This window comes from Pristiophorus japonicus, chromosome 6, assembly GCF_044704955.1.
Source record: "Pristiophorus japonicus isolate sPriJap1 chromosome 6, sPriJap1.hap1, whole genome shotgun sequence".
NCBI classification, from domain to species: Eukaryota; Metazoa; Chordata; class Chondrichthyes; family Pristiophoridae; genus Pristiophorus; species Pristiophorus japonicus.
Window position 1 is genome coordinate 209,212,474 of NC_091982.1, and position 27,909 is coordinate 209,240,382.

Genomic DNA, 27,909 nt, shown 5'->3' on the forward strand with positions numbered 1-27,909 from the left:
GTGGTGCAGGCTCGAAGGGCCGAATGGCCTACTCCTGCACCTATTTTCTATGTTTCTGCATGAAATTATCTTCCCATAATTCTTCCTCTGTATGAATACATTTAATTTCGTCCACACAAGCAGTAGTACTACACCCATGTGCAGCTCTGTTCCATTATCTCATTATTCCCCTTTCCTTCAACCACCTATCAAGCCTATACTTAATGTTGTCATAGTCTCTGCTTCAATTCTGGTAATGTATTTCACAGCCTCACAATTGGGTAAAGTTTCTCTTGCTCTCAGTCCTAAATCATTTACATTTAATCTTTTACGTCTATTTTCTTCAATACAAAATAGGTAGACTAGCCCCTAGATCTTCCCTTCCTCAGATGTTTATCAGTTACGCTCATTACATACTCGCACGTATATCACAGAAGGGCGAGCTGCAATATCATGGGAGCACCTTCACCTCCCCTCCAAGTCACACAGCATCATGAGTTGGACTAATATCACTATTCCTTCAATGTCGCTGTATCAATATCCTGAAATTCCCGAGCCAACAACAATGTGGGAGCACAAGGACTGCAGCAGTTAAGGAGAAGGTGCATCACTGCCTTCTCAGAACAACTAGGGATGGGCAATAAGTGCAACCTTGCCAGTGCCCCCACACCCAAAGAACAAATGAAACAAGATTTAAATATTGACCGATGCCTGGTTTTTTTACATTTTGAAAAGTGCATGGAATAAAGAAAAGATTACATTAAAAGACTTGGATTTTTTGAGTGCCTTTCACGACCACCAGACGTCTCAAAGCGCTTTACAGCCAATGAAGTACTTTTGGAGTGTACTGTTGTAATGTAGGAAATGCGGCAGCCAATTTGCACATAAATAAGCTCCCACAAACATCAATGTGATAATGACCAGATAATCTGTTTTTTTATGATGCTGATTGAGAGATAAATAATGGCCAGGACACTGAGGAGAACTGCCCTGCTCTTCTTCGAAATAGTGCCATGGGATCTTTTACATCCACTTGAGAGAGCACTCGGTTTAATGTCTCATCCAAAAAGATGGCACATCCGACAGTGCAGTGCTCCCTCAGTGCTGCACTGGAATGTTAGCCTAGATTTTTTTTGTGCTCAAGTCCCTAGAGTTGGATTTCTGACTCAGAGGTGGGCTGTAACTAGTAGGGTGGATAAGGGAGAACCAGTGGATGTGGTGTATTTGGATTTTCAAAAGGCTTTTGACAAGGTCCCACACAGGTGATTAGTGTGCAAAATTAAGGCACATGGGATTGGGGGTAATGTATTGACGTGGATAGAGAACTGGTTGGCAGACAGGAAGCAAAGAGTGGGAATAAACGGGTCCTTTTCAGAATGGCAGGCAGTGACTAGTAGGGTACCGCAAGGTTCAGTGCTGGGACCCCAGCTATTTACAATATACATTAATGATTTAGACAAAGGAATTGAATGTAATATCTCCAAGTTTGCAGATGACACGAAGCTGGGTGCCAGTGTGAGCTGTGAGGAGGATGCTAAGAGGCTGCAGGGTGACTTGGACAGGTTAGGTGAGTGGGCAAATACATGGCAGATGCTGTATAATGTGGATAAGTGTGAGGTTATCCACTTTGGTGGCAAAAACAGGAAGGCAGATTATCTGAATGGTGACAGATTAGGAAAAGGGGAGGTGCAACGAGACCTGGGTGTCATGGTACATCAGTCATTGAAGGTAGGCATGCAGGTACAGCAGGCAGTAAAGAAAGTAAATGGCATGTTGGCCTTCATAGTGAGGAGATTTGAATATAGGAGCAGGGAGGTCGTCTTACTGCAGTTGTACAAGGCCTTGGTGAGGCCTCACCTGGAATATTGTGTTCAGTTTTGGTCTCCTAATCTGAGGAAGGACGTTCTTGCTATTGAGGGAGCGCAGCGAAGGTTCACCAGACTGATTCCCAGGATGGCAGGACTGACATATGAAGAAAGACTGGATCGACCAGGCTTATATTCACTGGAATTTAGAAGAATGAGAGGGGATCTCATAGAAACATAAAATTCTGACAGGATTGGACAGGTTAGATGCAGGAAGAATACTCCCGATGTCGGGGAAGTCCAGAACCAGGGGTCACAGTGTAAAGCTAAGGGGTAAGCCATTTAGGACCGAGATGAGGAGAAACATTTTCACTTAAAGAATTGTGAACCTGTGGAATTCTCTACCACAAAGTTGTTGAGGCCAGTTCGTTAGATATATTCAAAAGGGAGTTAAATGTGGCCCATATGGCTAAAGAGATCAAGGGGTATGGAGAGAAAGCAGGAATGGGGTACTGAAGTTGCATGATCAGCCATAATCATATTGAATGATGGTGCAGGCTCGAAGGGCCGAATGACCTACTCCTGCACCTATTTTCTATGTTTCTATGAGAGTGCTACCCACTGAGCCAAATTAGACAAAACCCTTCAGATCAATCGGTTTTAGAGTGGAGAATTTTAGACTTGATGCCCACTCTCAATATCAGCACCATGCTTTATTCATTAATGGTATACACATCCGACTGAACAATTTCCTATGTTCTCCACTTGTTAAGGGTGTATTTGTTCCATTTTTTAAAAATCAAGTTCACATTTTAGAAGATGGTTAACAAAAATATTTACATTCCTATTATAATTACAAGGATATTTCTTACCACATCAGGAACACGTTGGGGATTCATTTTGTTCACATATTCATCATTGAGATTTGAATTAACCAGATCAAACCTAAAATTAAAAACAATAATTTTCTTTATTTATGTTTTGGATATACATGCACGAACAACTTTTTAAAAATTCATCACAGATGTGGGCGTCACTGGAAAAGCCATCAGTTAATTCCCATCCTCATGTGCCCTCAAGAAGGTGGTGGTGAGCCACCTTCTTGACAACTGAGTGACTTCCTAGACCATTTCAGAGGGGCATTTAAGAGTCAACCACATTGCTGTGGGTCTGGAGTCATAAATATGCCAGACCAGATGTTTTTTTTACGACAATCGGCTAGTTTTATGGTCACCATTACTGATACTAGCTTTTTATTACAGATTTATTTAACTGAATTTAAATTCCCCAGCTGCCATGGCAGGATTTGATCTCATGTCTCTGGATCATTAGTTCAGAACTCTGGATTACTAGGCCAGTAACAACCACTATGCCACCATTACCATGCTATATGCATGGGAATCTGAATCAAAATCATTTAGCAAACATATTCTTACAAGGGATTTAGTGCAACAATAGATTTATTTTAAATACTAGCAGAGCTGCCTTGGCATTGCTCAGTGTATCAGGGGATATGCTATTTTGTCAACTCCATGATCACGTAAAGAGTCCAGTAAAGATTTATTGTAGAACCTGCACCAATGTGAAAGATAGGTTAAATTTTTTAAAAGTCTGCTTAAGATGACTTAAATAAAAAGATTCTTAATTTATTGAAGCATTTGATGCATTAATACGATGTCTGTGGGCTGTGGGTAGGTTGCAACCCAAGGCCTAAAATTAGAATCAGAAAGCCCCAAACTTGTTGGGTGACATGAGGACTGTCATGGATGAGTCAAAAATCAGATGAAAACACACATAAAACATTCGAAAACAATCAAGGAAGTATCCAAAAATTGGATGAAAATAAAATAGCAGGCAGATTTGGGTGACTTGCACAAGAGCACCACTTTCTGGCAGGTGGGCAGCAATTACAGTGCAACAGCTAGCTGTTGATGTTGACTTAGGCTTTTCATATGATAAAACATTGATACACAGTTTTCCTATTATAAATGTTGACAAAAAGCATGATTGAAAAATCATGAAACATGAAGATAAATGCGGATAGGAAGTGCACGGTATATGCAAAATGTTTAATATATTAGATATCAATATTTGAGTTTACAGAATCTCTCAATCGCAAGTGAAGTACCATATAGAGATTTAGGGTAATGAATGTCAAATGAGTAGCTTATGAAAGAAAACAAAACATTATAAATTTTAGTATATCCACTTAAAATGTGCTTCCAGTTTTATTGTGCTGAAGGCAATTCACATCTTAAGTCATATTGCTTTACAATTCTTAAGTTAACAGCCTTTACTGACCCCAATACCAGGTCCCCGTGATTAAGCAAATGACCCAGATGAGTACGGCAATAGTACTGTTGGTTAATGTTCATCTCAGAGGTTTTCTGTACCCAGACCTCAGCCAATGCATGCTGGAATAAAATTGGAGAAAGAATGTTACGAATAAAATCACAATCTGAAAAAAGTTCACATTTTTACAAAAATACTTTCCCCAGAAATGCAAAAGCTATAAAAAGCATACAAAATATTTGAACCCATTTATTCTATTTATCAAAATGCATACATTTGTTTCATGTGCTGCATTAAAAAATTAGGACATTCTTTATATCAGAGTGGTCTAGTCAGAAAGTAACCAGCTCCTTCCCCTTACACTGGGAAGATTACTGCAGAATACCAGCTGAGCACCAGTACAGTTTATTTTAAAATACTACTGGTAGCTTTGAAGAAAGTAGCACCACAATATCAATTTAAGAAGAACATGAAAAGCAGCATTGCAGTGTCAGGTGATGCACTTGCCCTAAACTAGGAGGCCAAAGGTTTATTTGTTTGCAATGATGCCGAATTCAAAACCTTTTTAATTGGTGCTCAGTGATGCTACTGGTGAGTAAACCTTCACTTGAGAAAAAAGAGGGATGCATTGTCTTCTGGTGACTGATAGAGAATTAGCAATGACATTTAGATTATGGGATACAGTATTCTCAACTTCCAGGCTAGGTCAGAGTAACAAAAGGGATAGATAGAAAAATCAAAATAAGCGACACAAAAAAAGACATTAAACTGCGTTTTCTTACAAGTTTTAAAAGCTTGCTTTCAGCAGACAAGTTAACAAATATGATCTATGGAACAAACACAATATATATCCAAAATACTGCCAAATCATCAGCAAGTCTCAATTATTAGAAAATGTTTGCAAGATTTTTACATTTTGATTTTGGATCTTTTCTTTAAGTGTGCATACAATAACCTGAACAAACTCTTTCAATAAATTTTCCAAAAAGCTTTCATTACAAAACATCATAATTGTTGTGAAATCATTTGCTATTTTACAGATGGTAAAGTTGAGGTTTTGTCTAATTTTTGTTCAAGGGCTACTCTCAAAACTCTTGCATCATATGCAACACATTGTGGGTTTGCAAAGCTGAAGATGATGTCAAATGACAGCCCAAGTAGTGATTTTAAGTCACGAGTGAGGCTTGGTTATTTGGCTATCAACAAAGACAGTTAAAACCAGCAAGGTGTATCCATCAAGGTAGCGATCGCCTGTCTGTTTTATAATCCCAGTTTGCTGTCCTATTACTGCTGATGTGGCTCTTCTGAGTGACTGACTGTTAGAGCAACTGAGTTAGGGTCTCCTGTTAACGGCAAGAAATTATTTCAGTCATTGTGTATCAGAAATCACCTGGAAAATTTGGTCTCACCTCAAAAGATGGGATTTAGTTGCATGATGAAAGCAGCTGGTGCAAAGCCACACAAAAAAAGTTAAGGGTTTAAAGTTTAAACAAATTCTGATAGTCTACCAACTCATCTATGATTGGAAAATTGAATCACTTATCAACTATTTCAGCCTTTAAAAAAAACACATAAGTGGTGGGAAGATGGTGATCAATGTCCCTTTCATGCATTTGAGTAGGTGCGGAGTTTTGCATTCGCCACCTTCAGAAAGCTCTGAGCAGGTAATGAATTATGTGGCTCCCACTTGCATTGTTGTGAAATCTTCACTGCAGTACAAATAAATATATTTCTCTCACCATTTCTCTATTACTCCTTTTTTCTTTTATGGCGATTTTATTTTTTTCCCTTACTCCATCTAAAAGATCTATAGGTTTAATAGGCTTCCATTAATAAACATTTCTACAAGACACATTTTGCTGTACTGCATGACTTAATTCCTAGAACATCAAATACCCACTACAAAAGCAGCAATGCAGCCAAGCTTGTCCTGTCATCCAAGAATATGTTTCTTTAAATCTACACATTCAAGACAGAAAATGTTGGCCTAGAAATCACAGCCTCCTCGGGTCCGTACAATGCGCATGTGCTGAAAAACGGCTTTTCCGATTGGTCAAGCTCTGGCTTGACAGAGCCAGCGCATCTCGGCAGCCAGGACATTCGCATGGGCAAGATTGCAGTATTTACCCATATATTGCCCAGGGGCTTATTGTCCTGAAAGCTCTTGCGCCTAGTAAAAGCAGGCGTAAAGCCCTTTTACAGGCATAAGAGTTTTAAAACATACAAAAACATAGTAAAATAAAATATAAGAAACACATTTTAATGTTTAAAACCCTTTCCCACTAAGGTAAGTTTATTTTAAACCATAATAAAAAAACTTTTTTAAAAATCGGAAAAATATATTTTTTTACGACATTTATTAATTTTAATTTAAATTAATCTTAAATATGTGGTGTATTTTTAAAAAATTTGCATTTGGGTGTTTGGGGGGGGGGGGGGGGAGGGGTTTCTCAATCATAATGAGAACTCCTACTTACAAAGTTCCCATTATTATGAATGAGAAAATACTGTACCTGGATTGTCTGCCCAGTGCCATATGACTCCCGACGTGCACGCGCTCCGATGCACAGGGAGTGGGGCCTCAGGACCAGGGTCGCTGGTGGGCGCAATGGGAAGAGGTAGGTGTGCATCTTTTTTACCTTTTACTGTCAAGCGCCCGCGGGAACCAGAGGATCAGGATTTCTAGGCCGTCAAATTTCAGATCCCTTAGCATTTACTACAATATTAAACAGATACCCACATTCATTTGATACACTGAATTTAATGTAGACTTGTTTTAACAAAGAATTTAAGGTAGACTTGTTTTAACAAAGGTCTACTTGGTTACTGTGAAGCTGGCTGCTCAAATAGTAAAGCATGTATTATGGAAGCCTGCAAGTTTTTAATTCAACTCCGTTCCGAGTAGTAAAATCTCTCTGATCAACTGAATTTGCAGTTATTTAACCAAGTTTTAATATCACCCCGAATCCCTGCCAATGAGAGAAAATGTATCTAATATATGTAAAGACAGTAGAGCACTAATGAATGCATGCATGTTAGATTGGAAGAACCTGAATGCTTTTATTTATTCTTTCAATAATTCTGACATTAATATGGAAAACTACATTTTTGCAAAAATTGTTTTCTACAAAAGAACTGCGTGTCCTTAGATCCCACGCAAAACATTTCACTCCTCTTCACAGACTATCTGTTTACTTACTCTGGTGGACTTGGTGCCTGTACCAGGAACATGCTTGCAGTCTCCAATTATGTCAATATCCATTACAATAAACTCCTCCAGCTGCCCAGGTTGATACAGGCTATAAAAGGGGTAGCGCCAATATGTAGAGCCATCAATTTCAGCAACTACAAGTAATAAAAAAGATAAATTAGGACACTTCAGCCCTATCGTGCTACTTATTTCCTGATTGCAACATTAAAAAATACAACTACTATAATTAAAAAAGCAGTTTTAAAAACTAAGCAACACAGTTGATTTGGAGCAGAAGGGACAAATTGGGAGAGAGAATGATGCTCAGGTAACACTATCGTAGCCAGCTATTGCTTTCAATAGCTACAGCCACTTTAATCTAAGTTTATTTTACTATTGCCCACAGTGGACTGTTCAGATCCACCTATAGTAGCTTACATCACACAACAGAGGAAAAAGTGGTCATTACTTGCTGGTGCATATTACACAGTAGAGTATCTTGCATTAGAAATTATTTTTACCGGGGTAGAGAGTTAATCAACAAGAAAGATATTCACTCGCACTTCATTGTTCTATGCAAAAATTTAAATCACAACGAACACGTGTTAATACTCCACATCAATTTCCCCCCCCCCGCCCCCTTACAAAAGTACTTGGCGGTCCCGGAGGTTCGGAGACTTGTGGGCCTGAGCCTCTACGCGAGGCCTTCGCACAAGCCCATGTATCCCAGCAGCGTATGGGCTTTGTACGCATCACTGGGATCGTATGGGCCAGCCCTACCCATCAGAGTTGGGGTATTCCCATTCATACTTATGGTGGTTCCGTGGAACACCATAAGTATGAATGGGAATACCCCCAAAAAAACACACTGAAAATAAATTTTAAAAACATCACATTTCAAATCAAAATGGAATTTAATTACTTAAAACAAAAAATTAATTTTTTTGGAAAATAAATTTACATATTTTAAAGGGTTTAAAAATAAATATACCTTCTTTAACAGGAGTTTAAATGTTTAAATTATTGAAAAATTTATTATTCTGTGCTTTAAAAGTCTTGCGCCTGCTTTTATCAGTCATAAGAATTTGAAGGGCAAGTTGGGCAAATAGCGCAACTCTCCCCCGCGGAGGCCCTTATGTTTCAAATGCGTGTGAACTGTCAAGAATTCTGGCAAAAAGGAGCATTCCAGCTGCTTGGAACCATGACTTGCCATTTTTACCCGTGTGCACATGTGGACTTGGGTAAAAGCAATCTATCCAAGCAGCTTTAAATTCTAACTGCAATTCCACACGTGGCCACTGGATGTCCTCTAACGAGAAACATCTCGGGGGCGAAATTGCCCTTTAAAAAAAAAATAGCCCCGTTGGCGCCTCCAGGAGGGGCGCTAACTGGGCGCAATGGTGTTTATGTCCAGGAGGTGGGGGGGGGGGGGGTGGGGAGTGGGGTGCTACCGCCTCATGGGAAATTGCCCCAAGGTTTGGGGGGGGGGGGGGGGGGAAGAGCATGTGGTTAGTGACCTGGGCCAGCGTACAATCAGTGATGCCTCGCTGACCCACGGGCGAAATTGACCTACGTGGAACGCGAAGCTGGCGGACATCCATTGCCAGGGTCTTATTTAAAGGGGGGGCCTCTAGCATCCTGGGCCACCATCTTTATTTGTCGGACGACTCTTGAGTCGGTCAGACAATGGCAGCCCTAACATTCATTTTGGTCTAATGCGTCCCTAGTGGCCATCAAAGGGCCATGCAGAGTGCGAAGCAGCCCTCCCCTTCGGCGTTGTAGCGTGCTGGCACCGGCCTGCTCCTCCTAGCGCTGTACTCAGCGCCACACTCCTACCCTTCAAAAGGAAGCAGAGCAGCAGAGACAACGCTCCGCTTCCTTTGAGGGGCGTACGTCCCAATTCCGTATCGAGGGCGGGACTTCCGGGCCGGGCACTAAAAGTCGATGCCCCTGAAGGTTACTGCCCCCAATCGGGGTGAGGGGCAATTTCACCCCTCTTATCTTGCAGATTTGAAAGTATGTAGCATCTCTTCAGTTATATAAAATACCTATAAAATCCTCTGTGAAAAATTTAAAATTTGAAGTCTAGCTTATTTTTTTTTTTTTTAAAGTTACCCCCCCCACTGCTGAGCATTTAAATTCCAGGCACAACCCGCTGAGGGTCAATGCTCGAGGGCGTCTATTGCCGGTGGAAGATCTTTCCTCTCATCAAGCAGCTTAGCCTCAACAAATTCAATGATGAGTTAGTGAATGCCCAAAACAACAAAGTTACCGACATACTTACATGACTATCTTCTTTTGAACGTTAAAAAAAAGGCAAGCCAGACCATGGGAAATCTACCCACCTACCCCACACTGAAAAACTTCAGAGCCTAGGGGAGGGGAGGTTAGGTTACCATAACCCCACTCCCACCAAAAAAAGATGATTACACCAGGGGAAGGGAATAATACTTCACCACAACCCCTATCCCACCGGTAAGCAAGTTTGCTGGCCCTCTTTGCTTTTCCTCCCCCATACTCTCCTCTTACAGTTCTCTCTCCCCTCCATCATCCTGGTCCGGTGTCCCCACCCCTCCTTGTCCACTTTCCCCTATTCTCTCCCACCTGGGTCCAATTATCCCCCTCTGACTGATCTGTAAACTGTATTTGGTGTTGATTCTCCATGTGTAATGTAATGGGAGATCAACTACTGATTAATAAAAATATCTCAGACTTAAAATGCTACACTTTTATTGAACTAAAGCCACAAATCACATTTAGAACAGTCTGTTTTGGATTCTCTTATTATTTTCACTCTTCCCACTTTCCAGGTTATACTCCTCCATCCAAGAGGACAGGACAGTGTAGAAAACCACTGCTCCATGACTGCAGTCAACTTAATTTCGATTAACCACTAAATAATACCAAACTGAGTTGAGTGGGCCCACCAGATCACTGACTAATTTTCTAGTGATAAAATTTGGAAATAAATAACATCAACAAACCCTCCAACTCAGTCCTTGTACACAGCATATATTAATGAAAACACAATTATTTTCCAATATTACAGTACAAATATGAAGGAAAAGTGCTGTAGAAACTTACTCTGCAAGCTGTTGGGATCAATGAGGTGAATAGTACTGGTCACACGAACACACACACAGATCTGACTCATGTTCCCAAGGCTCTGTGCTAGTCGTGGCGGCAAGCATACTAAATTGTCCTGTAAAAAAAAGGAAATAAAGATTTTAAAAGTATAGGGCCCAAGTTTCCACATGATTCACGCCTGATTTTTAGGAGCAACTGGTGGAGAACGGACTATTTTAGAAATCGCAATTCTCCACATTTTTTTTTCTGCAGTTCTAGTCAGGTAGAACAGTTCTAGTTTAGAACAGAATTTTTTCTTCAAAAGGGGGCGTGTCCGGCCACTGACGCCTGATTTGAAAGTTTCCACAGTGAAAATGTACTCCAAACTAAAGTAGAATGGCGCCAGTGAAGATTTTTGTAGAACTGAAAAAACCTGTTCTACAATTAAAAAATCAGGCGCAGGTTACAAATTAGGCGCCCAGAACGAGGTGGGGGGGAAGGGAACTCATTAAATTTGACAATAAATCCTTATTTATACTTCTACAAATATTATACAAATAAATCCAACCTGAATAAACATTTATAAGCCAAGAAAAGATTAAATAAACCATCTTCCTACCTGTGTGAAAGTGCTTCAGCCAGGGAGAATTCTGCAGCTGTTCGTGCCGCTGACCGAGGGAGGGAGGGAGGGAGGGAGAGAGAGGGAGAGAGAGAGAGAGAGAGGGGGGGGGGGGGTCGGGGGAGCGGGTGTCGGGTCGGGTCGGGGGGGGGAGAAGAGCGGGTCTCGGGTCTCGGTTGGGGCGGGGGGGAGCGGGTGTCGGGTCGGGTCACGGTCGGGGCGGGGGGGGAGCGGGTGTCGGGTCGGGTCTGGTCGGCCGGGGGGGGGGGGGGGGGGGAGGAGCGAGTGTCGGGTCTGGTCGGGCGGGGAGCAGGAGCTGGCCGTGGGAGGAGCCTCATTCACGCAGCCCCAGTGAGGCCATTGGGCCAGGGCTAGGGGCTGCGTGCTTCGGGCCCCTCCCACAGTTCGGCGCCTGGAGCTACTGCACTTGCGTGCCGACTGTAGCGCGCATGTGCAGAGGTCCCGGCACTGTTTTCAGCGCAGGGACCTGGCTCCGCCCCCCCCCCACAGCTCGTGCCGGCTGCGCCGAGTGCCACAGGACCTGTAAGTCGGTGGAGACGACCGAGGATTTTTTTAGGCGCCGTTTTAGGCGCGAAAAACGGGCGCCCAGCTCGGAGGGGCGCCCGTTTTTTTTCTTGTGGAAACTTGGGCCCATAGACTTTCATGTAATGTCTTGCTGTGAAATGTTTGTGGAACATTTATACTTCTTTATAATTGTTCATATTTAAAACTTAGCCACTAGATGTATTTGCCACTTTATGATAACGAATATATCCATTTTTTTTTTTATTATGTTCATGTGAGATGTGTCTTGTTTACCTTCCCTTTCAAAATTCTGTTTTTAAGTCCTATGCAAGCATTTATGATCAGTGCACTCCGTGAAATGTCCATACTGAATGATTACTAACTGCAGTATAATCAGTGCATGCTTAGAATTAACAGTTGCTAGATAACTACAATGCAACTATGGAAATTTATTCGCCAGACTGCTGACAGGTTTAGGAAAGGTGATAAACGTCTTGAACTAGGCGACCCATATACACGGATGCTGAAATATTATAGTAATAAAGGGCTCAATCTTGGCCAGGAAGTGCTCAGTTTTTTTTGGAGTAACTTGGTTTTTCTGGCGTAACTTAAAAATCCCCATTTTCCACAATCAATTTGCACCAGTATAAGTGAGTTAGTTACGATTTTTTTTTAAGTTTGGTTTTTTTTCTCAAAAGGAGGCTTTACCTACGCCAGTTCTGCCCATTTAGGCAACTGTGGCCAGCTAATAGTTACTCCAAATCTACTTAGGCCAGCGTATGTGGCCACTTCAGAAAACCCTTGCGGAGAGTTTTAAAAAATCAGCGCAGATAGGTACATCGGAGGCCATTTGGCCTGGGATAGGGGAAAGAAGCAGAGAGGACCTGCCTGCCCCTAAACCACCAAGCCTTAAAAACCACCAAACCTTGCAAACAAAAAGTAGTAAGAATTCAATAATAAAAAATTGAAGTAAGTCCGACCTTCATCTTCAAATTTGGCCTGGGAAGGCAGCGGGCCAGCCGGTGCGGGAGGCCACTCGGCCTGGGCTGGGGCGGACAGAACTGATAGAAATCATCCAGGCAGGAGCACTATCAGTTCTGTCTGCCCCAGCCCAGGCCGAGTAGCCTCCCAGTGCGATATAGATGTGTGCCAATGAATTCCATTTTTCTTTTTTAACAATTGCTTCACCTTGTCACGTTACTTTATTAATCTGCTGAAGGATTAAAAGCCCATCTGTCTCAAAGGTTTTAAACGAGGAATGTACGTATGTTCAGACTTCCAATGTGACAGTGTGCCTTTGTTTTTTTCTGTAAGCTACAAAAGGGCCGACTACTACAATGACCCTGCCCATCTGTGTGTGTTTGAGAGTGAAGTGCTCACAGCTGAACTGCTTTCCCTGTGTGTGCGTTGCATTTTCTCATGAGTGGAAGACCATCCAGGCAGGAGCACTATCAAGTTCTCCTGCCTGCCTGGCCGAGTGGCCTCCTGATGCGATCGATCTCTTAGAAATCGCAACGGGAGGCCACTCAGCCTGGGCTAGGGGTGGGAGCGATTCCAATGGCCGGCATCAGGTCCCACAGAGCGGCTGCAGCAAGACATGGAGAGGCTGGGGCCGAGGAGCTACTGCGCCTGCGCGGACACTCCACTGCGCATGTGCAGACATCCCGGCACTGTTTTCCATGCAAGACGCTGGCTCCACCCCTGACTCGACTGGCCACGCTGCGCGACCACAGGGAGGAGGCCGGACAGCGGCCAAAGTGGGAAAGAAATTTTTCGGCGCACTTCTGAATGGAGAAAAGCATCGCATCTCCAGTAAGTGCGCCGAAAAATGGGCTGGGCCAAAATTGAGCCCAAAGATTCCAATATCAGGAACAGCTTTATTACAGTAATATCAATCATATAGAACTAAAACAACTATTTTTATAATACAAAATAATCTCATTCCTAAGGGCAGTATGACAGGTACACAAGTGTGTTAATTTTTCTTTCATTTATTTCAATCCCAAAACCACGTTTTTTTTTAAAAAGCGTAGCATGAAGAGGTAAATATTATTAGTAAGACAACTTTACACAATTGGAAGACCTGCTCTACAATGTCATACTGAGCTGTTTCTTTGGAAGTCATCTCAATGAAATATCCATACTCTGGAAGATTAAACAAAACCATGTAGTGCCTTAAATACATTTTCATTGCGGTGACACTTAAACATTAGGGCTAAATTTGCACTCCCGTAGGTGTCCTGCAAGTTCCGGGTTTAGGCATGCACTGCGCATGCTCCTAAACCCAGAAATTGCAATGTCAAGAATCCTCTCGACATATTGTACAAATCCGAAAGAAATGAGCATTCGTGGGCGGAGAGTTAGGCTATTTGCCCAACTTCTTCCCAGCGAACGCCCTTGAAATTCTTACACCTGGTAAAAACAGGCGATGGCCTTCTTTTACTAATGTAAGAGTTTAAAAAAAATAGAACATTTTATCACTCATTTATATTAGCCATATATTATTTTTTAGCCCCGTTAAAACAATGTTTTTTCAAAAAATTTAATTTTTGTATAAAATATTTAATTAAATGGCATTTTAAATATGTAATTTAAAAAAATTATTTTATGTGTTCATGTATTTTTTTTTTAAAAAGTGATCCCCATTCATACTTATGCGAGTTACATACAAACGGAAACCCAGTAAGTATGAATGGAGATACCCTTTTTTTTAAAATCGGTTGGGCAAGCCCACGTGATCCATGGGGCGCTTGCGATCCAGATGTGCCCCTGGGATACATGGGCCTCTACCCGCGGAGGCCCAGGAGCACAAATCGGACCACCAGGTAAATTCGAAAACATTTTGCAGGTCAGAGGCATCTGCCCGCGGGGAAGCCTCCGACCCCAATTTCTGCCCCATTATTTATAAGCAAAAGATATTTCTCACCTTACAGACTGGAACAATTTCCACAGAGAAGGTACTTTTGTAATTGTAATTGTTAGTGTGGACATCATGGGAGATTAGACGCTGAGATGCCTTGTACCTTCAAAAAACATAATACAAATGTTTGTTTTTGGATGCACAAAAAACAAGTCCAGAAAATGTATTCACTCTATGCATTGTATTTGTATCTTGAGACAGACAGGCAGGCTAGTCCAAGAATGTGCATCATATACTCTCTTGCAAGGCGAGTTGTATATGAAGCAACCTTTCAACTTTTCAGCCCAAAAAACTGAGGTTGGACAAAAATGGAACTGGAGGCTAGCATTCAAAGAGTGTAGCCAGTCCTATTCCATTTTATCCAGCGGTGACCCACCATAATGTCAAGTATAACTGGCAAGTACAACAATCTTCATTTGTATACTGCCTTTAATGTAGAAAAATGTCCCAAGGTGCTTCGGAGGAGTGCAATCAGCCAAAGAATTATATATTAGGAGAGGTAGCCACAAGCTGGATCAAAGAGATGGATTATAAATAGGGTCATAAAAGGAGATGATTTAGGGAGGGTGCACAATGGGAGGCCAACCAGAAGAGCATGAGAACATTTGCGAAGATGGGACTCTACAGTTATTCCTACCAACATAGACAGGCGCATTTGCAGCAGGTAGATTAGTAAGGCGGTCTCAAGTAGGTTATTCCCCCATGTTGATTATCTCACCACCTGCCGCAAGGCCAGTCTAGTACTACCATTGAAGATCTCCAGCCAGAATACATTCTGTGCTCTTGCCAGCCTTAATGTATTCTCCAAGTGGTGTTCAGCATGGAAATGCACTAATTCATTCGTGGAGAGTGGGCAGGTAGTGGTAATTTATTGTTATATTTTGTAATGGTTTTGATACAACTTATCGGTTTGCTCAGGGTGTAATTAAGAGTCAACCACGTTGATGTGGAACTGGAGTCATATAATAGGCTAGAACAGAGAAAGACAGCAGGTTTTCTTCCCCTAAACGATGTACAGTTGGAAGCTCAGCTCAGGGTGTTGGGACGCTGAAATTGGCAACAATCGGGTTCAGCCTGAGACAATGGCCAGGAAAGTGATGGAATCGTTGGCACAGTGGGTTGGGTAGTGTTTACAGCAGGGACTGAAAACAATGGTTCAAGTCATCCTAATGTTTAATTGAAAGAAACTGCAGCTCATCCACAACTGGATATCGTACATGTGGAAGCTGACTCCATGTAAACAAGGATAGCTCCTTGGTGGACTCCAGAGATAACAGTGTGAGGGCAGGAAGAAACATTGTTGGAAATGCTCTGGCTACAACAGCATAGGAAATAACAGAACTAAGGCCCCACGTTTCCCCAAATCCTTTTTCCAGCGCACTTACCCATGGTGCGCTGACTTTCTATCCAAAAACTGCGCCGAAAATGTAGCTGCTGATTCTCCCCGCTCCGTGGACCATCCTGGGGTCTGGCGCAGCGTGGCTACAGCCCTGCGCCGAAAACAGTGCGGGCAGTTGCGCGTATGCACAGTGGAGTCTGCGCGCATGTGCAGTAGCTCCTCGTCCTCCCAGCGTGTCCCGATGCTCGCCGCCCCTATCACTGTCCTATCCCGGGCCGAGTGGCCTGTCACACAGGCAGGCTGTTGTTGTTTTCCCACGCTCACTTAGACTCCAGTTCATTGTTGTAGCCTCTCGTACCCCCATTGCCTGCATCCTCTACTGCCAGTGCTGCCCCTCCCTTTCAGTTGGTGGAGTGTGTGCATGGTGTGTGCCGAGGGAAGCTTGCCGGGGAGCCCGGGGGAGCAGCAGCAGGAGTTGGAGGAGCCCAGGAGGGAGGGGGTGCACGGCTCGAGTTCGGGCTACCAGATCAGCGCCAGGAGTCATACAGCACATTTGCAGCAGAATTCTTCGAGACACAATACTGGAGGGGGGGGGGGGGGGGGGGGGGGAAATGAAGTTACTGGTTTGTGTCACTGATCACATCTATGTCAAGAAATTTCAAAGCATTAATGTCTAAAGACAATATCCCTTTGGACTTTATAAATCAAGTTCAAGACTCAAACCACTCTGAGGGCTACAAGAAACAGGTTGGTGCGGGGAGACTTTTGATTGGGGGAGGGTGGGGGGAAGGAGAGTTTCTTTAAATGATTTAGAAAAAGAACAAGCTGCTCAAATTAGAAAAGTTGTCCCTAGACTGTCTGCTGATAAGAGCAGTAAGCAAGGCAGTCAGCACCATCAAAATTCAACTTCTGATATAAATATTAAAAAGTGCATATTTTATGAAGCTTTATATAGTGGAATGTGTAAATTATGCAAAAGTTACAATACAGATCTGTATTAGTTGTTGTGCTTTGCAAGGCCCCCCCCCCCACCACCACCACCAATCTCTGTCTACCTGCGCTGATTTCTTAACTCTCTCTAAGGTTTTTCTGTGCGGACACAAGTGGCCATATATGCTGGCCTATGTTAGTTTGGAGCAACTATTAGCTGGCCAAACTGGCTTAAATGGCCAAAACAGGCGTAGGTGGCTGGTAACGCCCCCTTTTGAACAAAACTAAATTAAACGAAAAAAATCCTAACTAACTCACTTACACTGGAGCCAATTAAATGTGCAGAATTGCGACTTTTAAGATACTCCAGAAAAATTAAGTTGCTCCAAAAATAAACGGAGCAACTCCTGGGGAAACATGGGCCCCAAGTGTGGGAAGATCCACTGAGCTTGTTAACAGAGAAGGTGCGATGAAGGAGAATGGTGTAGTTGATGGAATCAAGGCTGCAGAGAAGTTAAGGAGGAATAGGGCAATTTTGAGGGCTGTGGCTGGGACACAATCATAACATAAGAAATAGGAACAGGAGTAGGCCATACGGCCTCTTGAGCCTGCTCCGCCATTCAGTAAGATCATGGCTGATCTGATCATGGACTCAGCTCCACTTCCCTGCCCGCTCCCCATAACCCCTTATCGTTTAAGAAACTGCCTATTTCTGTCTTAAATTTATTCAATGTCCCAGCTTCCACAGCTCTCTGAGGCAGCGAATTCCACAGATTTACAACCCTCAGAAGAAATGTCTCCTCATCTCTGTTTTAAATGGGTGGCCCCTTATTCTAAGATCATGCCCTCTAGTTCTAATCTCCCCAGTCAGTGGAAACATCCTCTCTGCATCCACCTTGTCAAGCCCCCTCATAATCTTATACGTTTCGATAAGATCACCTCTCATTCTTCTGAATTCCAACGAGTAGAGGCCCAACCTACTCAACCTTTCCTCACAAGTCAACCCCCTCATCCCCGGAATCAGCCTAGGTGAACCTTCTCTGAACTGCCTCCAAAGCAAGTATATCCTTTCGTAAATATGGAAACCAAAACTGCACACAGTATTCCAGGTGTGGCCTCACCAATATCTTGTATAGCTGTAGCAAAACTTCTCTGCTTTTATACTCCATCCCCTTTCCAATAAAGGCCAAGATACCACCCTGATTGGAGTGAGGGTTGCGGCTGGGACAGAATCCTGATTCGAGAGTCAAGGTAGTTGTGGGAATGATGAGCACGGATTTGGAAGCGGGGGGGGGGGGGGGGGAAGCAGCAGAATGGATAAGCTCCTTGCACTTGTTGTTAGAAGTGAGGATGGAAGGGGCAGGGAGAGAAGTTTAAAGAAATCTTTCGTGGGGCGGGGGTTAGAAGCCAGGGTAAATTGCTGTCCAGGATAATCCTCCAGTTATGGGTGGTTTATTCACAAGAGAATGAAGCACAAAAGCACTCTTTATGAACCAGCTAGATCTGGTGATGGATGACTAAATCTGGTACATGCCAGGTACGCTCAAGTCAGTGAGGTGGTGTGGTTAGCAGTGGACACAGAGCGGGAAGGTCGACGAGAGGAGTTGGGGTAGTTTGGGCTGCTGTTCACAAGTACAGTACTCAGCTTCCACCTTGTGCAGCGCCAGTCTTTTCTTCAACTTAATGCTCATGTTTGATAATACCCTTCAGAAGTGGCATAATGTCATGCCTTAAATGTGGACATATGCAGTTTACAGTCCTATTTCTTCAATATTCTACTGATAGAGATTTGAAAAATTCTTTGAACTTCAGTCTTTCTGGCTTGTCGTTAACGGAATTGAAATGATCAAATATTTCTTGTTTCACTTGCATGTTTAATCATGAGTCTCACTGTAGCTGAGCTAGGGAAGCCTGTGAATCAAAAGATAAGCACACAGAAAAACTACTAATCTAGGAACAAAAAGCTTTATCTCAGTGAAATATGTACATTTGCTGAAAAAAAAATCAAAATCTGACAAAAATGAGTAAAAGTTGCTCGCAATGAAGAAAAACTAGAAGTTAAAGAAATTTTAGGGGCGAGATTATGAATAAAAATACAAAATGTATTCAATAAAGATATCTTTATAATTACTCTAGTGGAACAAAACCATTTGAAAAATAATTGATGGAGAAAGTGCAAAAATTCTGAAGTTAGTGAAAAATGTATTGTTACTCAAGTAATTACTGCAGTTAGCCTTCATTCCATTTCAGCATACAATGAAATAGTTGCAAAATGAATGCAATTGGATTTAAAAATTGAGTCCACTTTAACAATTAATTTTCCAAGGATGAAGAATCCAAGTTCAGTTTAATGAATTGAACAAGGTCAATAATAGCAAAAAAAATAAAGCAATAAAAGAATGCAAGCATGAAAACCCACAAGGACTAGCCATTGTTATTCAAATCAGATTCACAAGCATCTTTCTATTATCATTGAAGCAAGAATATATGTATGACACAACAGCCACCACATTCTGACAATTAAAATTACAGCCCAGTACCATCTAAAATGACTAAGGAAAGAAACCCCAGAAAGGCAATATGCAACACATAATCTTCATTAACTAGACATGAACCCTTCGTTTGCAACAGGTCAAAATAGAGCCATCTAAGTTACATTTCATGCTAAATATTTTTTTCTAAGATGTATATTTAGACTTAACTAATTATGCACACTACAACTCAGATTTCTACTCAGGTTGCTACGAAACTCTGGAGGATGATCAGCAATAACTAAAACCACAGGAATACCTGAAAATATGCTGACCTGTGCTCAAACTCCAGAAGTGAATTAAAATTCTACTAAATTAAATTAAATGAATATGAAAGACCAGTAAAATATGGCCAAAGATGAGTACCACAGATGCAGCTGTCTTCAACAATGAGAAATCTAGCGTATCTTATTAATTGTAATGCAAACCAAGTATTTTGCACTCATGGAGCAAAGCAGAGAAAGAAAGAATGTCCTAACAGATGTGAATCATGCTTCTAAATCACACACCCAATTGGCCAGTCTCTAAATACAGGCTATTTAAAAACAAATTTGCCATGTACAAATTTGCTTGTCCTATTTTTTCTTACTATAGTGCACAGTAAATTATTATGGCACACGGGATTTCAATACAGCACTTTTCCATTAATAATAGTAACAGACAAGTGAATGCTCTTTGGAATGAAGATAGGAAATGCAGGTGGCAGTTTTGCTTCCTGTTGAGATTGACCATTTGGCTGCTTTTATGAAAATTTCCTATCTGCTGGCAGTAAGTCTTATATAATGTTGATTTGCCCAAATCATGGGCCCAAGTTTCCGATATCGCCTAGAACGGCGCAGTTGAAGAGGCACGTCCGATTTTTTTGTGGCACGACTAAGTCAGAAAAAAAAGTTCCGCGTTGCGCCGGAATTATCTGTGAATTTGGCGTGGTGCACATTGGCCTTAAGCTCTGTGGGTGGAGCTTAAGGCCTGCGCCAAAAACTGATGTTGCCAGGGTAACGAGGGATGCTCTGAAGGGCTGATGCTGGGAATGGAAACTGACCAAGGGCTGAGGCTGGGTTGGAAACAGGAAATGACACCGCTGCCATCCCGGGCCAAATGGCCTCCCTGTCCCCGGTGCCGCTGCCATCCCAGGCCGAAAGGACCCCGCACCAACCCGCGCCGAAAGGACCGCACCAACCCGCGCCTATCCCAGGCCGAAAGGACCCCGCACCGACCCGCACCTATCCCGGGCTGAAAGGACCCAGCACCGACCCGTGCCTATCCCGGACCAAAAGGACCCCGCACCCCCACATGTTCTCTCTGCCGATTTTGTCTTCTCTGTGCCGATTTCCTTAAGTGTAGGAAAGGTTTTTCAGAAGGGAAACATCTCTTTCCATCAAGTGTCACTCTTGAAAACATCAACCTGAAACTATCAGTTATATAAAGTATTGCATAATGCATTGGAGTATATTTAAGGAAGTGTTCAAATGATAATCCTTTCCTAATAGATGTAAAATGACCGTCTTGAAGAAAACTATTTCTAAGGGGGAGTTAAACTGTTTTTAACTTGGAGTATCTCTTGTGTTCTGTCCTGTCCATGAAAGACCACAATCCAGGCATCACCACACTCCAACACTCCATGCATCATGCTATATTTCAGATGCAAATCGATCTTAAAATGCTGGTTGAAACTGAACCACATTCCCATCTGCAAAGTGCCCTGGCCAAACAACTGAGCCTGTGTGCCACCACTTTTGCAAATTATATATGAATGATGGGCAGAAAAAGATCAGCTGGTCCATCAAGCCTGCACCACACACATAGTGGTTGGAGCATCATGACTAGGCACTTTCTATTCCCTATTCCCCGCCCCCAATCACCATGTAACCTGCTGGGAGAGGTGTAAGAATATAGTTATGTTTTTACATTATTCTAATACAGAAAAATGTCATAACAGCTAATGTAGGAAGAGTTGGTTTAAACTGTGCGCTCACAAATTCTATATTTGCCCCTCAAATGACACTGATAACTTTTGATTCGGGGACAAAGGCATTGTACTCTGAGGATAGGCACATGTAGATTATTAAATAAACAAGCTAGTTGACATTAATGATATATTAGGAAGCTAAAAGGGTTGTTAGGTTAATACACTAGCTTTTTAATCACAGCAGAGGAGAGTGTAAAAGAAGGAAATTACTACAGTATAAAAAAGGGAACAGGTTCATTTCACTATAAAAGTTGCAATTAGGTGTTGATGTGTCTGCCTCAACCAGGAGCCTACACTTGCTTATTTATAAAAAGAGGAACAACTGTCCTCACTCAGCAGATATAAGGCAAAATATCATCGCAAGAGGTTTTCAACCATTTTCACTGATGTGTTTAACGCTTCCCACCCCTGTCTCTGGCTGTGCCTGCATGGAACTTAACTCTAAGTAAGGTTTTTCAGAACTTACAATAGTTCTAAGTTAGTTTGGAGTAACTTTTCACAGTTCAAATCTGCAAAACAGGCCTAAGTGGCTGGACACACCCCCTTTTGAAAAAAAAACTGAACTAAAACAAAACTAAACTAACTCGCTAGAACTGAAGCAAACTACATGCCGAGAATTGCGATTTCTAAGATACTCCAAACTAAACTAGTTGCTCCAAAACTCCACCCGAAACTTGGGCCCAGTGGGCATGGGCCTACAAAACAAAACTGACGATCTCAGAAGACACAATGCTGAAGGTGGGAAGTAGTAAAATGGTGCATCGGTACAGAAGTTATCGCCAAGAAACAATGTTGAAACAGATTAGAAAGCACCAATCATATTATACCTGACCTGGAAGTACTAGAGGCTGACACCAGGTATAATGAGGGAAAAAAAGAGGTCCAATCCCCAGCACTATCAACTTGATGTACATAAAAGTCAAGATAAATGCTAGAGCCGATATGAGAAGATCCTCTTTCCCCTCAGAAATGACCCTACTTCCTCTGGAGTAGGTCTATTCAGTCTAGTGAAATGCCAAAATTATCTTATGCCAAGGATGGCTTCAAGATTCTGCTGGTGTTTCTTAAAAAATTCCAAGTATTTTCCAAAGATTTCCCTTTAAAAAGGAGACACGGTTTTGTCTCCAGGTCAGTCAGTAAACTTGAAATTCTTAGCCAGGTAGAACTCTTATGTAACATACTGCGTGCTCTAGACTGGGTATAGCAGCTACATTATTTCCTTTTTGTAAATTAGTTTTAAAAGGTTTGCCAAACATACATACTGGAGTAAGCTACAGAAAAAAAACAATTTGTAACATCATTGGTCGATACCACCTCCTCCAGCCCCACCCCCGAACTAATCCGTTTTAAGAACATAAGAAATAGGAGCAGGAATAGGCATTCGGCCCCTCGAGACTGCTCCGCCATTCAATATCATGGCTGATCTACCTCGACGCCACTTTCCAACCTTATCCCCATATCCCTTGATTCCATTAATAACCAAAATCCATCAATCTTTGTCTTGAGCATACTCAACGACTGAGCCTCCACAACCCTTGGGGTAGATACTTCCAAACAATCACCACCCTTTGAGTGAAGGGATTTATCATCATCTCAGTCCTAAATGGGCAAACCCTAATTCTGAGACTGTGATCCCTGGTTCTAGACCCCCCAGGTAGGAGAAACATCCTTTCTGCATCTACCCCGTCAAACCCTGTAAGAATTTTGTGTGTATCCATGAGATCACCTCTCATTCTTCTAAACGCTAGAGAACATAGGCCAAGTTTACTCAAGCTCGCCTCATAGGACAATACCATCATCCCAGGAATCAGTCTGGTGAACATTCATTGCACTCTCTCTATGGCAAGTATATCTTTCCTTAGGTAAGGAGACTAAAACTGTACACAATGCTTCAGGTGTGGTCTCACCATGGCCCTATATAATTGCAGTAAGACGTCTTTACTCTTGTACTCAAAACCTTTTGGAATAAAGGCCAACATACCATTTGCTTTCCTAATTTCCTGCTGTACCTGCATGTTAACTTTCAGCATACAAGGACACCCAGGACCCTCTGAACACCAACATTTCCCAATCTCTCACCATGTAAAAAATACTCTGCTTTTCTATTTTTCCTACCAAAGGGGATAACTTTGTATTTCTCCACATTATATTCCATTTGACATGTTCTTGCCCACTCACTAAGCCTGTCTATATCCCCTTCAAGTCTCTTTGCATCCTCCTCACAATTTACATTCCCACCTAGCTTTGATTAATCAGCAAATTTGGATATATTACATTTGGTCCCCTCTTCCAAATCATTGATAAAGATTGTGAATAGCTGAGGCCCAAGCACTGAACCTTGCGGTACCCCACTAGTTACAGCTGCCAACCTGAAAATGACCCCTTTATTCCTACTCTCGGTTTTCTGTCCGTTAACCAATCCTCCATCCATGCTAGTATATTACCCCCAATCCCATGATCCCTAATTTTGTTTAATAACCTTTTGTGTGGCACCTTATCAAATGCCCTCTGAAAATCCAAATACACCACATCCACTGGTCCCCCCTTATCTATTCTGCTAGTTACAACCTCAAAAAACTCTTAACAGATTTGTCAAACATGATTTCCCTTTTATAAATCGGTGTTGACTCTGTTCAATCCTATTATTCTTTTCTAAGTAGCCTGTTACCACGTCCTTAATAGATTCTAGCATTTTCCCTACTACTGATGTCAGGCTAACTGGTCTGCATTTCCCATTTTTCCTTCTCGCTCATTTCTTAAATGGTGGGGTTACATTTACTACCTTCCAATCTGCGGGAACCATTCTAGAATCTATGGAATTTTGAAAGATGACAACCAATGCACTACCTCTACAGCCACCTCTTTTAAAACCCTAGGATGTGGGCCATCAGGTCCAGGGAATTTCTCGACTTCCAGTCCAGTTAATTAGAATTAGTAAAAAAAAACGTACTGGAGAAATTAACATATGAAATAGGAGCAGGAGTAGGCCATTCAGCCCCTCGAGCCTGCTCCGCCATTTAATTTGATCATGGTTGATCCGATCATGGATTCAGGTCCACTTACCTGCCTGCTCCCCATAATCTCTTAATGATTAAGAAACTGTCTATCTCTGTCTTAAATTTATTCAATGGCCCGGCTTCCACAGCTCTCTGAGGCAGTGAACCTTATACGTTTCGATAAGATCACCTCTCATTCTTCTGAATTCCAATGAGTAGAGGCCCAACCTCCTTAACCTTTCCTCATAAGTCAACCCCCTCATCTCCAGAAGCAATCTAGTGAACCCTCTATGAATTGGCTCCAAAGCAAGTATATCCTTTCGTAAATATGGAAACCAAAACTGTACACAGTATTCCGTGTAAAACTGTAGCAAGACTTCCCGGCTTTTATACTCCATCCCCTTTGCAATAAAGGCCAAGATTCCATTGGCCTTCCTGATCACTTGCTGTACCTGCATACGATTGTTTTATGTTTCATGCACTAGTACCCCCAGGTCCCGCTGTACTGCAGCACTTTGCAAGTTTTCTCCATTTAAATAATAACTTGTTCTTTGATTTTTTTTCTGCCAAAGTGCATGACCTCACATTTTCCAACATTATACTCCATCTGCAAAATTTTTGCCCACTCACTTAGCCTGTCTATGTCCTTTTGCAGATTTTGTGTGTCCTCCTCACACATTGCTTTTCCTCCCATCTTTGTATCGTCAACAAACTTGGCTACGTCACACTCGGTCTCTTCCTCCAAGTCGTCAATATAGATTATGGGGTCCCAGCACTGATCCTTGCAGCACCCCACTAGTTACTGATTGCCAACCTGAGCATGAACCATTTATCCCAACACTCTCTTTTCTTTTAGTTCGCCAATCCTCTAGCCATGATAATATATTACCCCCAACCCCATGAATTTTTATCTTGTACAGTAACCTTTTATGTGGCACCTTGTCAAATGCCTTCTGGAAGTCCAAATACACTACATCCACTGGTTTCCCTTTATGCACCCTGTTCGTTACATCCTCAAAGAATTCCAGCAGTTCCTCATTCTCATTCCTGCAAATCCATTGGCAGGATAGGCGCCTCATCAGTGTTCTCGCTCAAGCCAACATCCCCAGCACTGAAGCATTGACCACGCTCGATCAGCTCCGATGGACGAGCCACACCGTCTGTGTGCCCGATACTAAACTCCCAAAAACAAACGCTCCACTCAGAGCTCCGACATGGCAAGCAAGTCCCAGGTGGACAGAGAAAATGCTTCAAACACACCCTTCAAAGCCTCCTTGAAAAAGTGCAACATCCCCACCAACACCTGGGAATTCCTGGCCCAAGACAACTCAACGTGGAGGAGAAGCATCTGGGAAGGCGCAGAACACCTCGAGTCTCTTTGCCGGGAGCACGTGGAAGCCAAGCGCAAACAGTGGAAGGAGCGCTCGAAAACCCCAGCACCCCACCCACCCGTCCCTTCAACCACCACCTGCCTCATCTGTGACAGAGACTGTAGATCCCGCATTGGTCTCATTAGTCATCTGAGAACTCATCTTAATGTGGAAGCAAGTCATCCTCCGAGGGACTGCCCAAGATAGAAGGGAAGACCACCCGTTAAATTCTAAGTGTTGTTAGTGGTGGGCCACTTCTATATAAAAAAGGTATAATAGACAATGAGGACTGTTCTTGTTAGTAAATAGGTTAGTTTTTTTATAAATTGAATAATTACAAAAGCCTTTTAAATGCCACATATATCCTTCACATTGTTGCTTATTTTCGCCTGTGGTAAAATTGCTATACCTACTTGCAAGGAACTGTACACTGCAGGAAGTCCACCATCTTCTGGGCATGTTGCTTGGAACCGTAATAGAAATCCAGACCATCTAAAATCAAAATTCAGTTTGTGCTGAAGCTAAACTTTTGGTTATTTCAAATTATTCAAACAAACAATCGCAAAAGTAATAGATGTACATGAGCGAAAATAAGGCTGAAAATACATGGCTGAAATTTATCTTTCAAATATATACAAATGTTAAAAACAGAAGACAGTTCTTTTGAAATTAAATAGAAGATTTTTAAAGTAATTTTTTAATGAGCATAAAGCCTTTGATTTTCCAGCCAATTCCAAACTGAATATCTCAAACTATTTTGGCCATCCATTAAATGTTATCTGTTTAACCTTGATATTGTACCGTGTAATGATTATCTTATGAATACTTATGATTTCATATACAACTCCTTTGTCTGTTATTTTAATCGGACATTAACCCATTTAAAATCAACAGATTAATGTTTGATAAGTTCTCTCAAATTTTTCAGAAAATAGGAAATTGAATTGCATAGGATCTACGGCACAATATCAGGCCATTCGGCCCAACCAGCCCATGCTGCCATTTATGCTCGACTCGAGCTTGTAGAAAGTTTTACTGTAAGCTACCTTTCCCCTATATACACACACGAAAATTCATAGCTTCCCTTGACAACTGTTAGTAAAGATAATATACAACAGCCATATGAAGCTGAAAGTCCCAGGTTGAATTTTCAGTCTATCTTGAGTTAGCTGATCTCTGCCAGAACAGCAATGGATGACAAAATTTCAGCCCTAATCACTATCCACTGGCCGCTGCTAAAAATCATACATGTGTGAACTTTGGGAAATATGGTACAGGGCTCAGCTCTGATGCCCTCCGTGGTCAAATAACATATCATCTCTAGTTCTCCACATTTTCACATGGTGATTTAGTTAATGTACAGTTGCCTGTCAAACAGTCAGCTTCATCAAAAGAGAAGGAGCAAGAATTGGTGGGAAAGTATAAATACTGAGAATTCTAGGGTATTGCTAATCTAACCACGGCAAATAACTAGCTCACAATATTCACTTACCATGGATTTCCTTGACACGAAGAGTGTTTTGATGCAGTTTATGTTTAAGGATTAATTGCTCCAAGTAATAAAAAGTTTTCTTGTGTGGAGTCTAAGGAGTAACCAAAAGAAACAGGAAGGAAAAACATTTTATTTAGCCAGATATAAGACTTTAATATAAACTATTTTCAAGTTATATTTTGTGAATAATCTTTACACTGAACTGTTCAAAACAAATAAAATTTTAAGATGACCAGTCTGAAGTTAAAACATGCTGCAAGACTTGATAGGGCACTTTGTGAAGACATCTATGGAATGATGGCAGGAGTTTCACTGAAAATATCATAAAAATTATCCTTACATCAAGTATGGCAAACGGTTTCCTTACCAATTATTGCAGGTTAATAAGCACACTTTACTTGCAGCTCATATTTAAATGTAGTCAAATACATAGAAACATAGAAAATAGGTGCAGGAGTAGGCCTTTCGGCCCTTCGAGCCTGCACCACCATTCAATATCATGGCTGATCATTCCCTTAGTATCCCTTTCCTGCTTTCTCTCCATACCCCTTGATCCCTTTAGTCGTAAGGGCCATATCTAACTCCCTCTTGAATATATCCAATGAACTGGTATCAACAACTCTCTGCGGTAGGGAATTCCACAGGTTAACAACTCTGAGTGAAGCAGTTTCTCCTCATCTCAGTCTTAAATGGTTTATCCCTTAGCCTTAGACTATGTCCCCTGGTTCTGGACTTCCCCAATATTGGGACGATTCTTCCTGCATCTAACCTGTCCCGTCCCGTCAGAATTTTATATGTTTCTATGAGATCCCCTCTCATCCTTCTAAACTCCAATGAATACAGGCCCAGTCGATCCAGTCTCTCCTCACATGTCAGTCCCACCATC

General features: G+C 42.0%; 1 protein-coding gene across 1 annotated transcript in view; it reads right to left on the reverse strand.

Moving 5' to 3' along the window:
* nmd3 (NMD3 ribosome export adaptor) overlaps positions 1–27,909 on the reverse strand; it is a 45,237-nt gene that overhangs the window by 7,723 nt on the left and 9,605 nt on the right. Inside the window, exons 7-13 of the mRNA XM_070883568.1 lie at positions 27,024–27,114; positions 25,945–26,023; positions 14,403–14,499; positions 10,351–10,468; positions 7,276–7,421; positions 4,086–4,198; positions 2,657–2,729 (exon numbers count right to left, since the gene is read on the reverse strand). Coding sequence (XP_070739669.1) covers positions 2,657–2,729; positions 4,086–4,198; positions 7,276–7,421; positions 10,351–10,468; positions 14,403–14,499; positions 25,945–26,023; positions 27,024–27,114 — 717 coding nt within the window. The remainder of the gene's footprint in view (positions 1–2,656; positions 2,730–4,085; positions 4,199–7,275; positions 7,422–10,350; positions 10,469–14,402; positions 14,500–25,944; positions 26,024–27,023; positions 27,115–27,909) is intronic.